Below are 21512 nucleotides of genomic sequence, written 5' to 3'. Positions count from 1 at the left end.
CCAAAAATTCGCACTTTTGACAGGTCGCCACAGGTGAACGCATCCACTCACACCTGCCAGGCACCCATTTTTACGTTCCTCATCATCAGACGAACATCTCATTTGAAAATTGGCCTTGTCCGTATCACGCTCCCATTTACGTTGTGAGCCCACAGTCTATTAAGTGCATCCTGTCAATGGCATGGATCGACCATTAGAAAACTTTCGATTCAACCTCTCATAGGCTTATCATCTGTCTGTTGGAAAGTTTGAAAGTTCATCCACACCTAGTGAGATGCATAGAGAGATTGATGCCCCTTTGAAAAGTTAGATTTACCATCTTATCTGGAAAATATCGAGTGACAACGAACAACACCATCTTTAATAGGGGCTTCTTTCAGGGCGACGTCATGAGTGCTCTGCTTATTTACATTATACTTCTCCCTATATCACTAGCACTACAATATTCTTCTGGATATCTCTGTGATGCCACTAATCATTGCGAGCATAAATTCACTCATATATTTTATATATCTAACCTAAAGAGCTATGCATCTGGTCAAAGCAAACTTCAGAGTTCTTTAAATATCACTATGCAGTACACAGGAGAGATTGCTTTGGACACTGGAATGAATAAGCGTGCTCAAATAAATCTGAAGAATGAAAAGAGTATTAGCGTTCCCGAGGACCCTATGCTTGTGGATATGAGGGTTGTTAGACACCTTCAGATGGGAGAGACTTATACATAGCTGGGCGTGTCTGAAAGCCGCATTCAGGACGCAAAGTCAGTGAAGGATTCCCTCTAAATCAAATACAAGCATCTTGTTCGGAAGATTTGTTCTTCAAATCTGTTGGCGTTGAACAAGGTATTTGTGACTAACATGTTTGCACTCGCTGGTCTACTCTACTCGTTTGGGGTGCTTCAAATAACACATAAGATCATGCTTATGCATAAAAGCTTGCATATCAATTCGTCGGTTGCGGGACTATTCATCTCACGCCTTCAAGGCGGACACAAAATTGTGAATCTCCAGTGTCCTTATAATCGAATTGTTCTTAGCACAGCTTACATTATTGTAAATGGCAAAGATCCCTTCTGAAAAATGGCCAGGAACGACGAGATGATTAGTAAAGGAACATTCCTCTGCAAACCCACAGATCAGGCGGGCGAGAGCCTCTACTTGAATTTTAACATCAGAATTGAGGAAAGTGCATTACTCCATATAAATGCTTATTTTCTAAAAGCCAAAGTAAAGAAAGCAGAGATTGAAAAAGCTCGCGAAGAGATACTTAACAAGCAAATTCGCGGAAACTGTGACAGAAATGTAGAAAAACAGTCCTTGTTAAAAAAGCAAATTTTTGCTTTTCTTAAATCACCAGGGCTTAATAATTCAGGTGTAGGCGGTTTCATTTTCGTATGTCAGGGTGATGTATTTTCCATCGCAGTATACTACGAGCACATTTTATGTCAAGAAGTTCCCAGTGATAGGTGAAGAGCGTGTCATGCACACACTTAGTACCTAGAACCCATACTATTGGGACCTTGGAGCGATCTTCTACGTATTTTGATAGCCGTCAAACGTACCAGCCTAATTATTTTAAGGCTGCAGGAGCCCCCACCTCTATGGCGAGTCGTCATTACATTTTTATCAAGCCACGTCCATTGGCTGCCCTATTCTTATATCGATGAAGTCGGTTGAAGCAAATTTTTCAACTGCGCATATACAAAAAAGCGCGGGTCTATTTTAAATCAATTAATACTATCAATAATAACGCACATAAATACAAGCAAATCTAAGCGTAGTAACTCGTGGTTCAGTAACTTCTAGAACTGCTGGCTGCAGTGCGCGGGTACCGACGTGCTGAGATTGCGCAATATTATGTATTCAAATTGGAATTACTTCATACGGCTCCGATTTGCGCAGTTAAAAATATCGCGGACAATTAGCGCTTTTGCACATTATGCATGTATGTGTTTTCCAGTGTTTTTTACGTACGACAATTTACCAATTAAAAATCAGTACAATAGAATCGAAAAACGACTCAGATATTTCGCGGAATAGTGAATTTTACAGCATGACGTCACGGACGTGGTCATGTCTGGATAAGCAGAAATGGCAAAAAGGCTAGCATAGTGCTTGACATAGGAGTGAAAAAAATTTTTGGAAAAAACCTAAAAGTGAGCTGAACGTGAAAGTAAATTTAAATATTATAATTTCCAAAGTGTAGGATGCTTAAATAAGTGAAAATATCATTTGTCAGGAAGGTTATCAGACGGAACTGCAACTGCATACGACTTTTTGGGAAAAACCCAGATAACAAAGTGCGCATACGGTGCGACGCATGTGCTTAGACCTGCGTGCGGCTTTTCTTGCACGGCGTGCGCGCAGGGGATAACACAGCTGCGTCCTAATATGCTTGACAGGTGGGTCGTACGACGTGAGAGTCGCATGCCATGCGTGCCATAGCGAGTATAGTGCGTGCACACATTTACGATTTTTAGAGGTTATAGAAATAATATTTGCACCTATATTTTTAAATAAAGAGGAGGTACTGTATCATTAACGTATTTGTTATTATAGGAGCAAGGAACATGAATACATTTTAGATTTCATCAGTAGTCATAAACTATACCTATTATGCATAACTGTAGTAATATTTATTTTCACAAACCCTAAGAATGTGATACTTGCGAGATTAGCACGTTTGTGTTCACAATAATAAATATTTGTCTGTGAAACTTCTAGAATGTATGTGAAACATAACAAATGTAAAGAGCCTATTTTTGGTTTGAATTTATCAAAAATTATGAGGTAGAACAAAAATTAACTGTTTCGTCAAAAAGTCGCAAATAAAGTGAAACCGGACGTCTGAAACAGTCGTGACTTGTCGGACAAGCACTATTTGTCCCGCGGCGGCTGCGCGATATATTATTCAACGAATGCGCGCGGTTTTTAAATAACTCTCTTATTTCTACTTTGAAATAATAAAATATGAACATCATACGAATTAAAATTAAATATGCATTTTTAAAATTTATTAACAAATGTTCTAAACTTTGATTCTAAGTTAGATTTCAAACTTATTTTACTATTTAACTTAAAAAAAAAGTTCACATTGAAGTTATAAAAATAAATAAATATTTAAAGTAAAAATTATACAAAAAATTTTATTTTTTTATTTAAATAATTTGAAATTAAAAATGACAAAAGTTGAAATATTATTTCAAAACAAAATTAACATTTGTGGCTAATTGAAATTATGTGTATAACCGATTAAAATTGAAAATTATAGTTTAAAAATTAATAAAATGCATTGTGCGTTAAAATTTTACAATCTTGCATTTAATAATGCTTACTAATTTCCTAATTTATTCTTATTATAAAGTCAAGAATGTTTTAATTTGTTTAAAGAAACAATGATTACAATATTAATTAATTCAAACTTTAATTGTAATTATTATCAATATTTAAAAAAAATGTAATACAATGATAATAGTTCACATTATTATTTTTAATAAAAAATGTGCTGATTATTTATATATTTTGTTTAAATGATGCTTCTCACAAAGTGCGAATCATGTGCGCCGCACAACATGCCTTTTGCAAAGTGTATTGCATATGCCTCGCTTGTACATGCCCCTCGCAAAGTGCGACCGACATGGCTCACACCCTGCACGCACCGCGTACCTCTCATGCCGTGCGAGTAACGTGCCCCGCACGTTTGCTGTCTGGGAATATTCTAAACGTAAAGGTATATCATGTTTCATTCTTTTGCCGATTGAAGACCTTAAAGTTTCACGAAATACATTTAACTATCCAAAATTTAAGTTTAGAGTACCCGATTCTAATAAAATCGATCTGATACACAAACCTCAAATTTTTGGTTTTTTATTTTATTTCGTGTGACTGAAAGATCGTCAATCGACAAAAGAATGTAACATGACTGAGAAAACACTTTAAACAGTAAACAAATATTGCTATTCGTATATTTATGACTCACTTTTACGTTTACAATAGTTTCTCGAGAAAGTTAACTGCGCTCTTATGGCGTCTTGCTAATAATACTCAATTTAAACCAACGCGGGTTTTTAGTTCTTCTGGTCTGTTTTTTGTATTGGTCAGCCACTAACGCGGGCGTGGTCGTACCGTCCCTACAGAGAGTGTAATGAGAGGTGAAGGAACTGCGCAATCTCGAATAAACGTGTATAGGAAATATCAAATAGGTGAACTTTTGATTCAGCGATCGTTAGAATATGTGGAAGTTTCCTGTATTATAGGCTTATAATCTTATTTCGCACAGGCGAGTTGACTTCGCAGCTCCTGTTATGTGAGCGGCTAGTTTTAGAATTTAAAAGACATGCTTTGGTGTATGAAATTTGGTATTTTTTCGGTGGTGGTGTACTTTGCCAATCTAGGCAAAGAAATTATATTTTGACGGCCGTGGCGTATACGCGCGAAAGCGCGTATGGAATTCCATAAAAGGAATTTTTGCATGTGTAGAGCTCCATACATTCTATATGTGTTTTGCCATACCTGGTTAAATCAATCAAAGTTTTTGTAGAATTCGAAAATTCGATTTTTTTTTAATTAATCCAAAATTTCTATGTAGCTGCATTAAGATCGCTTGAAACTTGACTTAAGATGTCGCTTCGTTAGTGCCTTAGAAGTTTAACATAAGTGTTCCTAAATGCAGGTAAGAACTATAATATACTCTACTCAAGTAACAGGCAAAGGGCAACGAAGGTAGGTCAGTTGCAATTTAGTTATTGTTGTGTTAAGTTCTGTATAATGTGCGTTGTCGAAGGAAATCAGTGCATCTAAACCAAAAGTAAGGTGAGATATTATTTAAAAACTTAAATTATTTTCTATGTTAACAATTTATTTATCTATTTTAGTTGTTTGATTATTTACGAAAGTATCTTATAAACATAAAAATACATTTTTGATGAATTTCAGTTTTACAGTAAAGAAGAAGATGATCTTTCTCAATGGTAATTATCAGAAGTATTTCAGATTTTTTATGGTTTGAAAAAAATCGCTTACAGTTTCTGAAAATATTGCTGTATTAGGAAAATTATAATCTTTGAATTAAAAATTAAATTAATAATTTAAATTCATTAATTCAAAATTACAATTTTCCTAGAATTTTTCACACTTGAATAAGCTATAATTGAAATATATCTTTAATTATCAAAATCAAAAATATAAAACCTGCAAATTATGTGCTTTGAAATAATTTTCTCATCAATTTTAGATGTCATGCAGAAAAACGCCGCGCTTCTCTGGCGCTCATTACAGAAAGCGGAAGCGTAAAAACGATTCAATTATACAACTATTTGGTTGGTAACTATTTGGTTGAAAATCAATCTGTTTTAGTTGAGGATTCAAACTATTTCGTTAAAAATTTTTGGTTGAAAATTGATCTAGTTAGGTGGAAGTGAAACTATTTTGTTAAAAATTCATTTGTTTGGTTGATGATGAATCATTTTAGCTAAATTTTTTAAAATATAATTCTTTTGTAGTAAATGATGTTGTCTAGTTAAATATCAATTGTTTTAACTGAAAATTTAACTCGTGCATGTTAGGTTCAAAATTTGTCTTCTTAAGTTGAAAATTCAAATATTGGGTTGAAATTTCATCTGTTTTAGTAAAAAAATCATCTTATTGGTTGAAAATTGGTCTTTTTTTGTAGAAAAATATTCTTTTTTAATTCAGAATTCAATTAACTATTTTATTTTTGGTAGGAAATTTATCCTGCTAGTTGAAAATTCATGTATTTGATTAAAAATTAAATTGGTTAAAATTGAAGATTTATGATTATAGTGAAAAATTCACTTTAACTATTGCATTTTTGCCTGAAAATTCATATCTTTAATTGAAAATGAATAATTTTGCTGGAAACTCGATGTTTTGCTTAAAATTTACTTTTCTTCTAACTGCAAATTGAACTATTATATTTTTGGTTTGTAAGTTTATCTTCTTCAGTTTAAAATTTATATACTTTATTGAAACTGTATCTTTTTGGTATAAAATTCATGTTTTGGGTTTAAATTTGAATCACTTTGTTGAGAATTTTTTTTTTTGGTTGAAAATCGATTGTTTTAACAGAAAATTTAGTTCTTTGATTTTTGGTTAAAAAATGTTTTTTTTTTTAAATAAAAAAGCTAGTTTGTTGAAAGTTCGTTTTTTTGCTGGACATTTAGTTTTCTAACATTTTAACTATTCCAATTTTGGTTGAAAATTAATCTTTTCCAGATGAAAATTCATGCACTTTGTTGAAAATCAATCTACTTTGGTATAAAATTAATCGTATGGTTGAAAATTGAACGAATTACTTGGGTAAAAATTCATATTTTTGGCTGAAGATTCATAATTTTAGTTAAAAATTAATTTCTTTGGTTAAAAATTTATCTATTTGACTTAAAAACACAACTAAAAAGTGTTTTAAGTATATCTAGAAACATAATTTTTGTGCATTAACATTATTAATCTTCTAGGTGTATGGTTAATTTAATACCTAGAAGAATTTCGGAATTGGGCTATTGTAGCAGCCCTGAATGAGGCACTGCTTAATTGCAATAATATGATTTCTATTACTTTGACTTTTATATAATTTAAATTTAGCGCCCCTTCCATTTTGAAGCAATCAATTTTCCTGCGAAATTCAAATAATGTAATTATTATTGATTAAGATAGAAAATACGATTTTTTAAATCGTATTTCAAAATGCTCATAAATTTTCATTAAATTTCTAAAGCACATAAGGTTCGAGCATATTATCGAGCATATTCGCATACACGTGAGAAAATTACTAAAGATTTTATTTCCCTGTAATACATTCCCTAATTCATAATTCTTTGCTCATATTATTATATGACCAGCGTTTATTTTATATTGAAATTCCTTATTTTTCAGAATGAATGTGAAAAAGAGAAGAATATTGATATTTTAAGTGGAGATGCTGCCTGTTGGCTAATGCCATTGTCAAATCATCAAATTCAACTTCTCGTAGAGAACAAGCCAGCAGCAATCAAAAAGAAGGTGTACCCTGCAGACTCGTCAGGAAGATAATTTCTAATATTTATTACACACGTAATATGGCAAATGGAGAGTCCTGCGAAAGATCTTGGTTAATGTATTCTGTTTCTACTAACAGAATGTTTTGTTTTTGTTGTACAATTTTTGGTAGAGACGCATTTGTACAAATTTTAGAAGCAGAGAAGCGTTATTGGGAGCAGGTGATTGAACGTATAGTGCATATGGTTCAATTTTTAGCTCAGAAAAATTTAGCCTTCCGTGGAAGTTTAGATAGGGTATTTGAAAGCAACAACGGAAATTTTTTAAAATCTGTTGAAATGATTGCGAGGTTCGACTCTGTTACGATGGAACATCTCAGGAGGACACAAGCAAATGAAGGTAAATGGATGCCCACTTACTTAGGCCACGTCATTCAAAACGAGATAATTGATTTAATAGCAGAGCGTCTTTTAAGAATAATTCTAACAAAAGTTCGATAAGCGAAGTATTATATTATAAGGATAGATTGTACTCCTAATGTAGGTCACCTTGAACAAGTAACTTTCATTATACGCTTCGTTGATATAGACGAAAAAGAAAGAGAATTTGAGATTTATGAACATTTCCTTGATTTTTCTGAAATTAGGGACACTACAGGAAAAGGTTTAATAGATTTTGTCATTGAAAAACTCAAAGCTCTCGACTTAGATGTAGACGATATTCGGGGACAGTTCTACAATAACGGTTCTAACATGCGCGGTCAGTTCAAAGGAGTATAAAGCAGAATTTTGTAAATAAATCCGAAAGCTTTTTTCGTTCCTTGTAATCTGCATAGCCTGAACTTAGATGTCCATGATGTTGCCAAGGCCAATCTAGAAACGGTAGATTTCTTTGGCAATGTACAAGAATTATATAACTTTCTTTCGGCGTCTACAAAGAGATGGGATGTTATCATTTTTTATCTTCAACAATTAACACTAAAATCGCTATCAGGGACGCGATGGTCTTGCAGGAGTGATTCTGTAAGACCTTTGCGACACCCTATTGATAAAGTTCATGATTGTTTAATTAAAATCTCATAGCAAGACAGTGATATGTCAGCGAGATATCAAGCCTTATGCTTAACAACAAAAAAAACAGACCTTTAAGTTCCTGTGTTCCATGGTAATATGGAATGCAGTTTTATTGAAGATTAATGTGGCCAGTAAACTTTTACAAGATCCTTGCATGTCCTTGCAAGAGCGGTTTAAGTTTATTGAACAGTTCGAAAATATGTTCGGTTTTGTGTTTAACAGCATTACCCTTCTAAGGATGGATAAGTTATACATTCAAGAAAAGTGCAAAAATTTGCAAGAAAATCTTACAAACGAAGACGAAAATCGCTCAGATATAGTAGGCGTGAATTTGTATAATGAACTTATTGCATTAAGAACTTACCTCAAGCCGAACATGAGTTCACATAAAATTTTGACCGTCATAATAAAAGAAAACCTTTTCAAAACTGAAAATAATAAAACACTATTTGCGAACATCAATGGCCGAAAAGAGACTATCAAACTTGACGATGATATCAATTGAGCGAGTGATTACGAATTTATTGGATGTGTTGGAACTGGTTGAAAAATTTGCCCAGATTAAAGCAAGGCGAGCAACTTTCTTTTGAATCCTTATTATATGTAAATAATGTGTATATTAATAATAATAATGTAAATAATATCAATAATGTTTAAATAAAAATAGAGCATACGTATGTAGAAAATCTCTTCTTTTTCTTTTCTTAAAAGAAAAGGAAAGGGGGGGGGGCGGAAAAAAACGGTTGCAAACGGGCGGCCAAATATATAGCGCTGGCTCTGTTTGGAACGAACTTATCGATCTCTTCTCGCTCGACCAATCCGCACTTAGCTGCCTGTTTGGCGCATCCCTCACTACAGGGTCCCTAACCACTTTAAGATGTCAATAAACACTATTCACATACCGAAGCGCGAATCTGTAGTCAATTTTGGTATAGTATCTTCATTTGGAACGGAAGTGTCTCTCTCTTCTCGCCCGACCAATCCGCTGTCAGCTGCCCGATTGGCGCGTTCCTTACTACAGGGTCCTTAGTTTTCTATAATAGGGTTCCCCTTCAAGGGTCCATTTAAATTTTTAAAAGGCTATTTCACCCAATAAATCTAGTCTGTGAGGTCTTTAAAAAGGTGTGTTAGTAGTATATACCATATTGTTAGTGAAAATCGGTGTGCTTATCCCAATGCGACTAGGCTACCAAGTAGACCAGCTGAAAGTGATTAAAAATCAAAATTTGAAATTTGTAAAATTTTGAAATTATCTACGAGAATGTTAGAAATTCAGACTCTACGGGTTTCAAGACAACATTTTTTAATTCGACTTTATAGTAGTATATTAGTATATGAATTATAATTATAAATATGTATAATGAGAAAATTCATAAATTAAACAAAAGTGTTAATGATTTGAAGAAAATTCTAAAACGAAAGTCGGTTTTGTTGCTGCCAGGTACTGTAAATAACACTGCCCGTCCTGTACGTTCGCCCAGTGCCGTTAGCCAGTTCGTTTTCAGTGCTTTTTCATCGGTAGAGTATATCCGAAATATGTAAACTCTTTTAGTTCTTCGAACTTTATTCCTTTCCATCTCTTCATCCATTTTTTCTTTTTTTTACCTCCTTTTATAAACCTCATTATATTTGTCTTTTCTACATTTAAATTCAACGTTTTTCCATCCAAGTATTTCTCTAATAATGTAATTAAGCCACCATCCTATCTTCATTCTCTGCCATCAACATTGTATCGTCTGCGTATGCCAGTGTATATATCTTTTCGTTCTCTATTCTCACTGGTCTTCAACCTTCTGATTTCTTCTGCATGTTACCATTCACATATATCCCCTACAATCTTTCACCTCTCTCCTACCATATTTATTTCTTCTACCATTGCTCCTTCCTGTTGTTGCTTTATCTCTGTTATCCTTCTATGTTGTACATTCGTGCCTTACTCCCATCACCATTACTCCCAATCTTCCCTACTTTCGTTTTTCGTCTCTTTTTGTTTCCTACTATTTCTTATTTCTATATCCTCCGTTTCTCTTTCTCCTAGTTTCCCGACACCTCATTTCTTACTATCTCTACCCTTCCTTCATCCCAAATCCACCATACACCATACACCATACACCGTCTACCTGTATTCTCGCATACTTAACTCATGTTCTCTTTCCCTTTTTTCTTTCCTCTTCCGCTGTTTTCCTTAATTTATACTGTATCTTCCTTTCTACACATGTGAAATCATTCTTTATTCTCCCCGGGCTTCCATATAACAACCACTTCTTTGTCATCACCTCTCTCTTATGTTCCAATTTCTTTAGTTTCACCAGTAACATTCTCCCCTCTTCGCTCTTCCCTTCCTGTACTTCGCACTTTCTCTATCTCTACCCTGGTATCAATTTTTACATTCTCATCAGACAAGGTATTACGTATATATTTGTTTAAAATTTGACCACCCTAGTTTTAGTCAAAAGTTCCATATTTTAAAACCCCTGAATCCGAAAAACAAGGTTTTTACGAATGTGTATGTATGTCGTTCTGTCTGTATGTATGTATGTCTGTCAGAACGATAAATTTTGAAAAAATCATTCTATTAGATTGGCCTCTGGTACACTCTTTTAGTGTCTTAAACTAAAGGTCAAGTTCGTTAGCCAGCGATTTTGGAAAACAAATCAAAAAGTGAGCGCATTTTGAATATTTTTGAGACCACTTTTTTTTTAATTCAAAAATTCTCTGTCCGGTTATTTATAGTATTTAAAAATTCAAACAATTTATCCTGATGACTTTTTTTAGGAAATTAAAAATGACTACAGTTATAGCATTTACAAAATTGCAAAAAGCACACGAAAATGAACCTTTTTAGCCAAACAATGAATAATATGAAAACAAGGCAAGAAAAGACAAAGTTTGATTTTTAAATACCCAAAAAGATTATCATAACAACTTTTCGAATTTTCTTGTAAAACTAAAACTTCAAATTTTGACAGCATACAAAATAATGGAATATCTAAAAATTACATTTTTTCAAGCAACAATTTTTCAGTATTTCAAAGATTCTCAAATATATGAATGTATTTTAAAACAAAAAATATATATATATACATATATATAAATATATATATATATTTATTTATTTATATTTATATACTTAATTTAGAAGTTAAAAAAGGTAAGGCTGCTGTTTACACCGTATATGTAAATTTTAAATCATAAAAAACATTGGAAATGAGCAAATTTAGTTAATGGAAAAACGACAAAAGTTGCAGTAAAATGTGTGATACTCGTAACAAAATTTTTATTAAGAATGCGCATTTTTAAACGGGACATTGAAACTTCGTCTGTTTTGATACCAATGAAAGTTATGAATTATAATAATATACATTTATGGGATTGATGTAATATTTCAGGGATAAACTCGAGTGCGAAGCACAAGATACGTGATGAGAATGTGTTCGGTAAAGCCGATGGAGCTTTAACAAAAGAAAATTCACAATCACAAAATTATTTTTGTCGATGGTGTCGCCTTTAGTTTTAAAAAGTCTAAGCACAAAGATCGAGCGCAAAGCGTGAGGTAAATACATTATCGAGCGCGAAGCGCGAGATAAATATATTATTGAGCGCGCAGTGCAAGAACCAACAGTCGCGCGCCATCTTAGTCACTTTATCATTATGTTTCTTTTACTTTTTCCTCTCTCTCTTTTTTTTCTATTCTTTGTTCAATTTTTCTCAGCCTTTCCTTCTCCCTATACCCACTTTTCCCACCTCCAAACTTCCAGTTTAAACTTTATATTTTTTTATTCTAACTTCGAGTTCCTCTACCTATTTATTAGGCTTTTCCTGTTTTTCTAATCTTTGGCTTGAGCGTCTGCATCCCTTTTTATAATTTTTCCCTAAATTCTTCCCATTTCCTAATTTCTCTCTAAGCATCAACTCTTATATAACAACTTTTTAAAATTTGCCCACTATATTAAATTCGCCATTTTGAATATTTAAAATCTGACTCCAGATTCTTGATCAGTGATCCCGAAACCCCACTAAGGTGCATATATACGTAGAATCAGTTCGATAGAAAAATGTCTACCGCAAAGTGTTAATCAGAGTTCTTCTGGTTATTTTGGGTTGAGAATATTCATATTTGATTGAAGGCTATCCCAGATAACCAGCGTGTAAGGCTTGTACTCGTATCGCATGTGAGACACGCGGTGTATGCATGGTGCGCGGCACATGCGATGCCTTTTGTGAGGGGCACGTAGGTGCGAGGCATATACGCGACACTTCGTGATGGGCATGACGTGCGGCGCACATGCGTCCCAAGTTGTAAAATGTTTAATGATTTATCATTTATTTATCAATCAATATGAACTTTAACTGACAATGAATGACAATAATGACTAACAATTCATTTTGATTAATCACACAGGCCAACATGGTTTTGTTGCTGCAAAGTGGAGGGTCATTTCCAAAGTAATTTTTTACGTAGAATCCGAATCCGTCGTTAGAATTGGCCCATCAGGTCAGGATTTTAAGATATTTGAAGTTATATACCCAGAAAATGGCGTTTTTGACTACGTTTGAGGTTATGTAAAGAAGACAAAACATTTTTTGGGATTTTTTCTTTAGTTGTATCATATAGTACTGCTCTTTCTCATTAATTTGAGAGCCACAGAGTTCAATTACAATTTTTCTTCACCAAGTTACGCCAATTTGAAATTACGATACATGTCTTATTATGTCTTGAGCATTTGCTTTAAATACCGCAGGCCAACATGGTTTTGTTGTTGGAAAGTGAAGGGTCATTTCCGAAGTAATTTTTCACGTCGAATCTGAAGCCTGGGTCAGAATTGGCCCATCGTGTCAGTATTTCAAGATATTTGAGGTTACGTACAAAAAAAATGGCGTTTGTGCTTTTTTTGTGTGTATGTTCAGAAGACACACCGTTTTTTGGGATTTTAACAACCCTGCACACCCCGAGGTACAAATTTTCAAGAGAAAACACCGGGTAGAAAGTGTCTGCCTCAAAGTATTTAAAGCAAATGCTCAAGACATAATGGGATATATATCGTAATTTCAAATTGGCGTAACTTAGTAAAGAAAAATGGTAATTGAACTCTGCGCCTTTCAAATTAAAGAGAAAGAGCAGTACTATATGAGATAACTAAAGAAAAAATTCGAAAAATGTTGTGTCTTCTGTACATAACCTCAAAAATAGCCAAACCGCCATTTTTGGGTATATAACCTCTAATATTTTAAAACCCTGACGTGATGGGCCAATTCTGACCCCGGATTCGGACTCTACGTAAAAAATTACTTCGGCGATGACCTTTCACTTTCCCACAACTGACGTGCCTCATTATTTGCAGGCCTGTGTTATTTAATTAAAAAATGAATGAATTAAAACCAATTATTTATTATTATTTAATATTGTATATAATTTTGAAATAATAATAATTGGGAGGAATTATCGCAAACACGTGTTACATCAAGACGTGGTTAACCGGTGCCGATTATGTGGAGATACCAACGAATCCATCGAGCACATTATTGATGGCTGTCGCGTAATGGCTCAGAGAAAATATACGCACAGGCATAATCATGCAGCGGGCATTATACATCAACAACTTGCCCTAAACCTAGGACTCTTAAAAGAATGGATGCCCTTCTATAGATACATTCCAATGCCCGTTTTAGAAAGCGAAGATTACATCTTATATTGGGATGTTACTATCCAAACGGATCTTTACATCCGGGCCAATCGACTTGACATCGTGATGCGAAAAAAAGGTGGAAGAGTATACATCATCGATACTGCTTGTCCGCTCAACCGAAATTTGCAGTCAACCTATACAACCAAGATCCACAAGTATAGCGAGTTAAGGCATGAAGTAAATACCATATGGAGGAATGTGAATCATGCATCTATCCATCCCATTGTGATTTCGGCTACAGGCAATGTGCACGCAAGGTGCGCTGAACATCTTAAATATTTAGGTGTCAGTAGGGTGTTGGCAGCAGCTCAGAAGGCAGTTTTATTAAACACCTGTCGCATTGTAAGAAACTTTCTTGATCATCAGGAAGCGAGCGACTAAAAACCCGTGGAGTGGCAAATGGTAGCTCTAAGAACGCATCCAGAGGTGACTGTTGTCACCTCCAACGCTCGTGGCCGCTCGTAATTGTATACCTACAACATCATCGCGGAAGGTTTCAAGCATCGTATTAAATTAATTGAATATAATTATAACATTCCAATCTCATTAGTCACTGGACATAGTCGGGGCTATGATGTATAACCGGGTTCACCTGAGTCAAAGTTTAATAAAACATAAAATAATTATATAATCCATGATTACAGCATTAATTTTAAAAACGAATTATAATTACTACGATTGAAAATTGAATTAAATTAAAATCGTGAAAATTGTTTATTTACAAAAATGAAAACTTTCCTGATTTAATCGTAAGAAAGAATGAGGAAATTAGTAAGAATTATGGAATGCACATGATTGTAGAATTTTGATGTACAATGCATTTTATTTCTTGTTAAACTATACATTTATATTTTTTAATTTGAATTGTAAGTTAATTTGAATTAAAAAACCGAAATTTGTTGTGTGCCCACAATAATAAACATTGTACCCTAGAACTTTGGGAAACGATTAGAAGCACGAAAGCAAACATAAATATCCTATGCCTGGCTGAACTAATTAACAGTTTATTTATGTTTTACCGTCTTCATACTTTTTTCAATTATTTCAACCAGAAATAGGCTATTAATTTCCATTTTCACGTTTATTATCGTTTTCCAAAGTTTAAGAAATAATAACTTATTATTGTAAAAACAAACAAGCTAATATCGGATGTATCATTTCCTTGAGATTTTGAAGTTGTGAAAAATTATTCTTCACGAACTTGTTTCTACAATAAAATTTTTTTATAATTAGTTACTTGCTCTTTATTTACAAATTTCAATCTAAATATTATTTATATACCCTCTGGAGATCATGTCCACGCGCCATACCTGCACTGGCACGTGCCATGTGTGACGTCGCAGATTGTGCAAACTTTGTTATTTGGGATGCTTTTAGTTGGGAAGCATAATTAATTTTCGCTCTGTTGTATCGTAATATCTTTGTTTTGAGAATGTAAAAATATATATCGGCAACGTTTTTGACTTTTTAAATTAAAATTTTTGTTTTTGTTTTTGACATTGGCAATCGAAGAGCGAAAAATTTTACGTTAAAAAGTTCAGTGAGGTCATAAGTAAGGTGTGATTTTGATGAACGTACCAAGGTCATTCAAACTTCAATATGGTCTGAAAATTTGGAATGGTGGTGGTAGTAGATGGAATTTGGCCGATGTCACAAAGGGTCGCTTAAAATTAAAAAACAAAGGTAACCTTGAGATGACCTTGATGGTCATGGTCAAGGTCAGTTTATAGTCAATATGTACATTGTTCATTTCTTAACGTAAAATTTTCCGCTCTTTCGATTGTCAATGTCAAAAATGGGCCATTTCATTTGAAAAAATGAAGGTGACCTTGAAATAACCATGAAGGTCACAGTCAAGGTCAAAACTAAGGTCATCACTGGATTTCTCGTTGAAAGTTACTTCAAGAATGACCTCAAACTTCTCCGAAAAAATAGTACCTAAGGATTTATTTGGCTGTCCCGGGACTTTTTAGACACCCTGTATAAAGAAGAAGAATTGGAATAAAAAGGATTTTCGGAATTACTTCTGTGGGGTTGATAAAATGTTACGGGAAAGTTATAAGACTTGTAGAGGACATCCCATCGAAGAAATTATGTATTAATCATATGAATTTGCTACTCCAAAAAAACCGCCCATGGTTTCTAGAAGTGTACCCCTAAATTCAAAACTGTCGATTCTCCATAAAATCTGCACCGGTTAGCAGTTAATTCTCGTTTCTTTTTTTGCCGAAAGTTATTGTTGTCGTTCTTTTCAAATAATCAGCAATATTTTTGAGCTATTTAAAATTATTCAAACAAATTTCATTTGTTTAAATAATAAGTTTTTCTCAAAAAATAGTTCCGTGTAAAATGCAGAAGGTGGTCGTCCTAGCATCGCTACATGATTACAGAGTGCACGAGTCTCTTGTCGGATCTTCATACTCGTTCCATCGCAGACTGTAACCGCCTATCTCATGGTCTTGAAATATGGTTACAGTTAAAACTTTCGTCATTTCACCCGGAGTAGGAGCAATTTTGTAGAATGGCAAACTTTTGCCTTTCTCAAATGGTCAGGGCTCAATTCAGGTACAGAGGGTTTCATTTTCGCATGGAAGGACGGTGTAATTTCCATCTTGGTATGCTGCGAACGCATTTTATGCCAAGAAGTTTCCAGCGATAGGTGCAGAACGTGTCATGCACAAGCTGAGTACCTAGAACACATACTATCTGGGTGTCCCACCCACGCGGGAACTACGTTTCTCTACAGACATAATGCGGCCTTAAGGACCTGAGGCCCCTATTAATATGTTTGTAACTCTTACGGTGTTGGCCACGACCTTGCCCTGTTGAACACTTCGAGGGAGATAAAATTAATTGTCCAAAACGAGAAGTGCCAAATTTTCTGGAACTACAATTTTCGGAGAACCGTCTCCGTTGCATCTCACGGTCGTGATACATGCTCATGAGTGTAACTTTATTATATATATATATTATATAATTATACAGGTTTTCCCGCGAGTACTGTCGTTAATTTTTTTGGGAAGGTTGTACATAAAAAATAAGCAAAAAAATCCCCAAACATTTTTTGATTAGATGTTTATTCTGGGCACAACAGAGGATCCAAGTTGTATGTACGTTTGAGTATGTGTGGCTACAAACTTTTGTTAATATGAGATTGTTGGAACATATAAGGACAATGAAATATGTTTAGAAAAGTTCAGATAAACGAAAATTATAAAAACATTAATTACAAAGGCAAGAAAATAAAGAAAATTACAACTTCGAAAAATGTGTTAGTTTCAACAATTAAACTTCATATTCGCGCCACTTTTCGACTAAAAAATGCACGCAAGGAACACGCCTTCACTTAAGAGGATGTAATAATGATTTTTTATCATAATAGAATATTTTTCAATCACAATACAAGATTATTAAATTTTAACGATAAGTGCAATATCACACACATGTTCACACGCACATAAAACTTGTACCCTCTGTTGTGCCTAGAATAAGCATAGGACCAACAAAATTTTGTGGAAGTTTTTTGTACACCCCCCCCCCCCCCCCCCCCCCCCCCACAAAATTAACTGCAGTTATCGCGGGACACGTAATGAACCAATAATAGCTTTGCACCTCCGAGAGCACCGATCACAAGGACAATCACTTTAACTGAATATTTTGGGTACAGTCGTTGCAGCTCTCATTTGAGGTCTTAATACCTGTCCTCCTTTTCCTTCTCCTGAGCTGTGATGTTGTCGTTGTCAGGCCTCGAGTATGAAACGGAGACTGAAAATTGTAGTTTCAGAAAATTTTTGCCTTTTTCGTTTTGGTTAATTAAGTCTATCTCCTTTAAAGTGTTTGGCAGGGCAAGGTTGCGGGCAACACCATAAGAGCGACAAAGATGTTACTAAAGTACTCCAATTGAGAAAAGCAAAACTTTACTTTTTTGACAAGCACTGTTCTTCTACACTTCTGTAAAAGTTTCCGTGCATTTTCTTGTGAAGTAGCTCTTAGCGGAATTTTGCAACTTCTACTTTCTTTTCTTCGGTTTTCAGAAAAGATTAATATAAATAGAGTAATGAACTTTACTCACTTCAAATGTTAAAATTAAGGCCAAGGGTCTCGGCCACTTACTACACGGCTTCGCAGAGGAACGCTCATTTGCCAATCATCTCGTAGCTTCTGACTATTTTGAGGAGAAGATCTCTGCCATTTGCAACTATTTAAGCTGTACTTACTTACATGTAGCGATGTAAAGAGCCATAAGCTTGTTCTTCGTCCATTAAACTACACCAAACGAATAGGATAGAACTGGGACGGCAAACATGTTAGACGGAGATGCCTTGTTTAACGCCGACAGGCTTGAAGCAGAAATCTTGCGAACAAGACGTTTGCCTATGCTGCGAAGAGACTTCTTTACTGATGTTGCGCTCTGAATGCGGCTTTGACGCAAGCCCAGGTATGTGTAGGTCTCTCCAGTGCCAAAATGTCTAATAATACACAAGCTAATAATACACAAGCTCAGGATCCTTGGGATCGCTATAATGCGATAAATAATTCTTCCTTCAGATGAATTATGGCACCATTTTCAATCAAGTCCATACTAGTCCATATTAATCTCTCCTGTGTACTACCTGACGATATTTAAAGCGCTTTGAAGTTTACTTTTACCAGAAGCAGTTTTCCAAAGGGATATCAATCTCTCCATACATCTCTCTATGTGTGAATGAACCATTAAGCTTTCCCACCTGCCTGTCAATTCTTGGAACAATCCTGTCGTTTAGGACAGCTGTAGATACATTATAGTGTGTTAAAACAAGTTATTGGTCTGTAATTCTTTGAGTTGGACAGGTTGCTTTTTTCGGTAAGAGTATAGTGCATCCTCACACCAGCGACTGCGAAATGGGTGCTTCTGACTTTAAATAAGAGGTGAATACGCGTGCCAGATTTTGGTGTGTAGAAGTAAACTTCTTCTACCAGAAGTTCTTAAAAACATCTGGTCTTACAGCATAAAAGTTCTTCGTAGCCCTCAGTGCTTTCTCTCTCTCTGCAGCAATGATTAAGGGACATTGCTCCTTAGATGTTATAAGGTTGTCGCCTTAAAGCGGATGATATTATCAGTATCTTCTTTAACTCTAGTATTTTCGGGATCTTGTATACCTCTCAACAAAAAGTCTCTTCCTCGTTGAACTTGGATGGATTTTCGACAGAAACAGGGGAATTCTTCCAGTGAACGGTCTACCGGATGTTATGTAGTCAATCACACACTGAACACGAGACACATTCTGTCTTGTCCATTAAATGTTCTTGTTCATTTGGTGCATGTATTTTTTGTTCTTTTGAACCATCGTCGGTTTTAGCCTTCGACTTGAATCAGCCGAAGCTGTCGCAGTACCATAAACTGCACAATTGATGGCCCAGAGGTCGGACTCCTCCGAAGTATCCTCACAAAGGAAGGCATTTATTTCACCCAGATCTTGAGGCTAAGGAGGAACTTATTTCCTAATTTTCCTCCTTGTCCTGAAATCATTATTATCTCTGAGAACGTGTCTGATTCTGCGGTTGGTCCTAATGTCGCTTCCTCATCTTAAGCTTTTTCATGCAGCGGTTGCGGAAGCGATCCGCGCACATATCCAGTTTTCAAGAAGTAGGAACGTTGATTTGGCAATGACTGATGAGAAACGAGCTGAAGCTATGGATGTTTCCGGTGTATCGCAGTATCACCGTTTAAGACACATCGCCCAGGTGCCATTTAGTATTCGGCACGATTGTTGTGCCTTCGCTTAGGGGTAAATCCTTCGGGACCATCCCTAGTCAATTGTCCGTGACTTATTATTATCTATTAATCATATTCAGCAGAAACCGGTGGTATAAAGATCCTCTATCCGCAACCAGAGGAAGCGTACGGCGGCTTTGCCATAGGCCCTGCGGTTCAATTCTAAAGCGAAGATAAAGACAGAAGATAAATAAAACATATGGTCGCTTTTTTGTGTTTATTCGTACGGGTTGGTTTATTTGGGTCCGTTGTGTTGCTTACGTTCGTTTGGTTGGATCTGGTATCTAAGATAGTCAGTTCCACTAGAGCATCATCACGATTTATACTAAAGAAAAAAATATTAATGGAAGTCAGCATCAGAGGTTCAATAAGTAATATGGCGTTCAATCCCCATGATTGTCCATTATAGCTTGACGCTTTCCCCGAAGCTTTTGCTTCATTATAAGCCACATTTCTTCTGTGGGATTTGCATTGGCGTATTGTGAGGGCCAGTTCAAGACAGTGATCCCATGTTCCTCTTTCAACGAGTTGCACAAACGGTTGCCGTGTTTTGGTTTGTTATCTTTCTGAAATATTCATTCTACATTTCTTTGCCACAATCACTTGTCTGTAGACATTATCAAAGCCCCTTGATAGATTTTAAGCGTCGTTTCGCCGTTCAACTAGAATGCCAAAACCCAGCACCCAGAACAAAATCGCGGCGTTTTACAAATGGTAGGCAGCGTACGGACCACGCACGTGGTGTCCTAATTCATTCCCAGAAAGACTACTCATCTATGGACACAGCGTTTGAACAGTCGCGTTGGATATTTACGTTCGCCCATGCCAGTCGCTTTCCAGTGTGCTCCGGTTTCAACAACGGTTTCAGTACCTTGCTCCTTTATTCATAGCTGGTAAATCTCAAACGACGTTGAAACGTATGTACCCTTATATTTGCTCACCTTCTTCATAAAACTTTTTGGGCTTGCCGCAAATTATAGGTGGGGTGCTTCTTAAAAAGCGTGATGATTATCTTATCCTTCATTTTCATGGCCGCTTTCTAAGTTATTTTGGTTCCTGCTGGATGTGTGCACAGCAACATGGCTTCAACCGACTCACGTAGGTAACACGAATTGCACAATACGTATTTCCCTTGTCTCAAAACAAATGATACTGGACCAAAACTTACAGCGCACCTTAGACTAACCTTTCCTGAGTCCCATACCCTAGACAGTTTTTAGATTCTTTGAATTGGTGTTTTTTTTATTTTGCTGCTTACGTTCTATCAGTTTCTATTAGGTGTAGTTGTATGCGCTCATTAATTGACCTCATTACTTTTGCAATGAAGGTTTAACCTGTACAAGGGAAAATTGAAATTAAACTCATTTATGAAGAAAGTGGCTTAAATATCGAGAATATTGTCACTCTTTATGCTCAACGGTTTCCAGACAGTGTACGCGTATGTGCTTCTTTTTACAGGATTGTCAACAAATTCACCACTGTCGGCTGTGTACAAGCGAGAAAAAGGAATCGTCGCAAAATTATTACTGGAGTTAATAATGAAGTTGCGATATTAGTCGCAGCCGCTCATTCCTCCCATGTTAGTACTCGACGACTAAACCGTGATGACAGAATGTCTTTAAGTAGTGTTTAAAGGGTATTGGAACGTAATATATATCATTCATTCCATATTTCACTGCATCACGAACTTTACGGCAATGATTTTTAAAACCAAGTGACATTTTGACAATGAGCGCTTTATAAAATACAAGGTAAACCGAATTTCTTATTTTGAGTATTTTTCTCAGACAAGTCATCTTTCACGTACTACGTTATGGTGAATCGACATAACATGCATTATTGATGTATGTAAAAACCACAAAGGTTGCTCATTATTCGGCAATCATGTTTGAGGTACTACGAGGGTGGATTGATAAGTTTCCGGCCTGACCAAGAAAAACAACGTTTTTAAGAATTTTTTTTTTTATTTCTCAATATAATCTCCTCCAAGGCTGATACA

At 35.3% G+C, this 21512-nt stretch overlaps 1 protein-coding gene across 1 annotated transcript in view; it reads right to left on the bottom strand.

Moving 5' to 3' along the window:
* The window catches only part of LOC117180491 (protein obstructor-E-like), a 28142-nt gene extending 9335 nt beyond the window's left edge, over positions 1-18807 (bottom strand). Inside the window, exon 1 of the mRNA XM_033372989.1 lies at positions 18744-18807. Coding sequence (XP_033228880.1) covers positions 18744-18807 — 64 coding nt within the window. The remainder of the gene's footprint in view (positions 1-18743) is intronic.
* Positions 18808-21512: the final 2705 nt, after the last annotated feature.

Source organism: Belonocnema kinseyi, chromosome 9 (assembly GCF_010883055.1).
Source record: "Belonocnema kinseyi isolate 2016_QV_RU_SX_M_011 chromosome 9, B_treatae_v1, whole genome shotgun sequence".
Taxonomy (NCBI): Eukaryota; Metazoa; Arthropoda; class Insecta; order Hymenoptera; family Cynipidae; genus Belonocnema; species Belonocnema kinseyi.
Note: the sequence above shows the minus strand (reverse complement) of the source record. Positions and strands in the feature narration are given on the sequence as shown.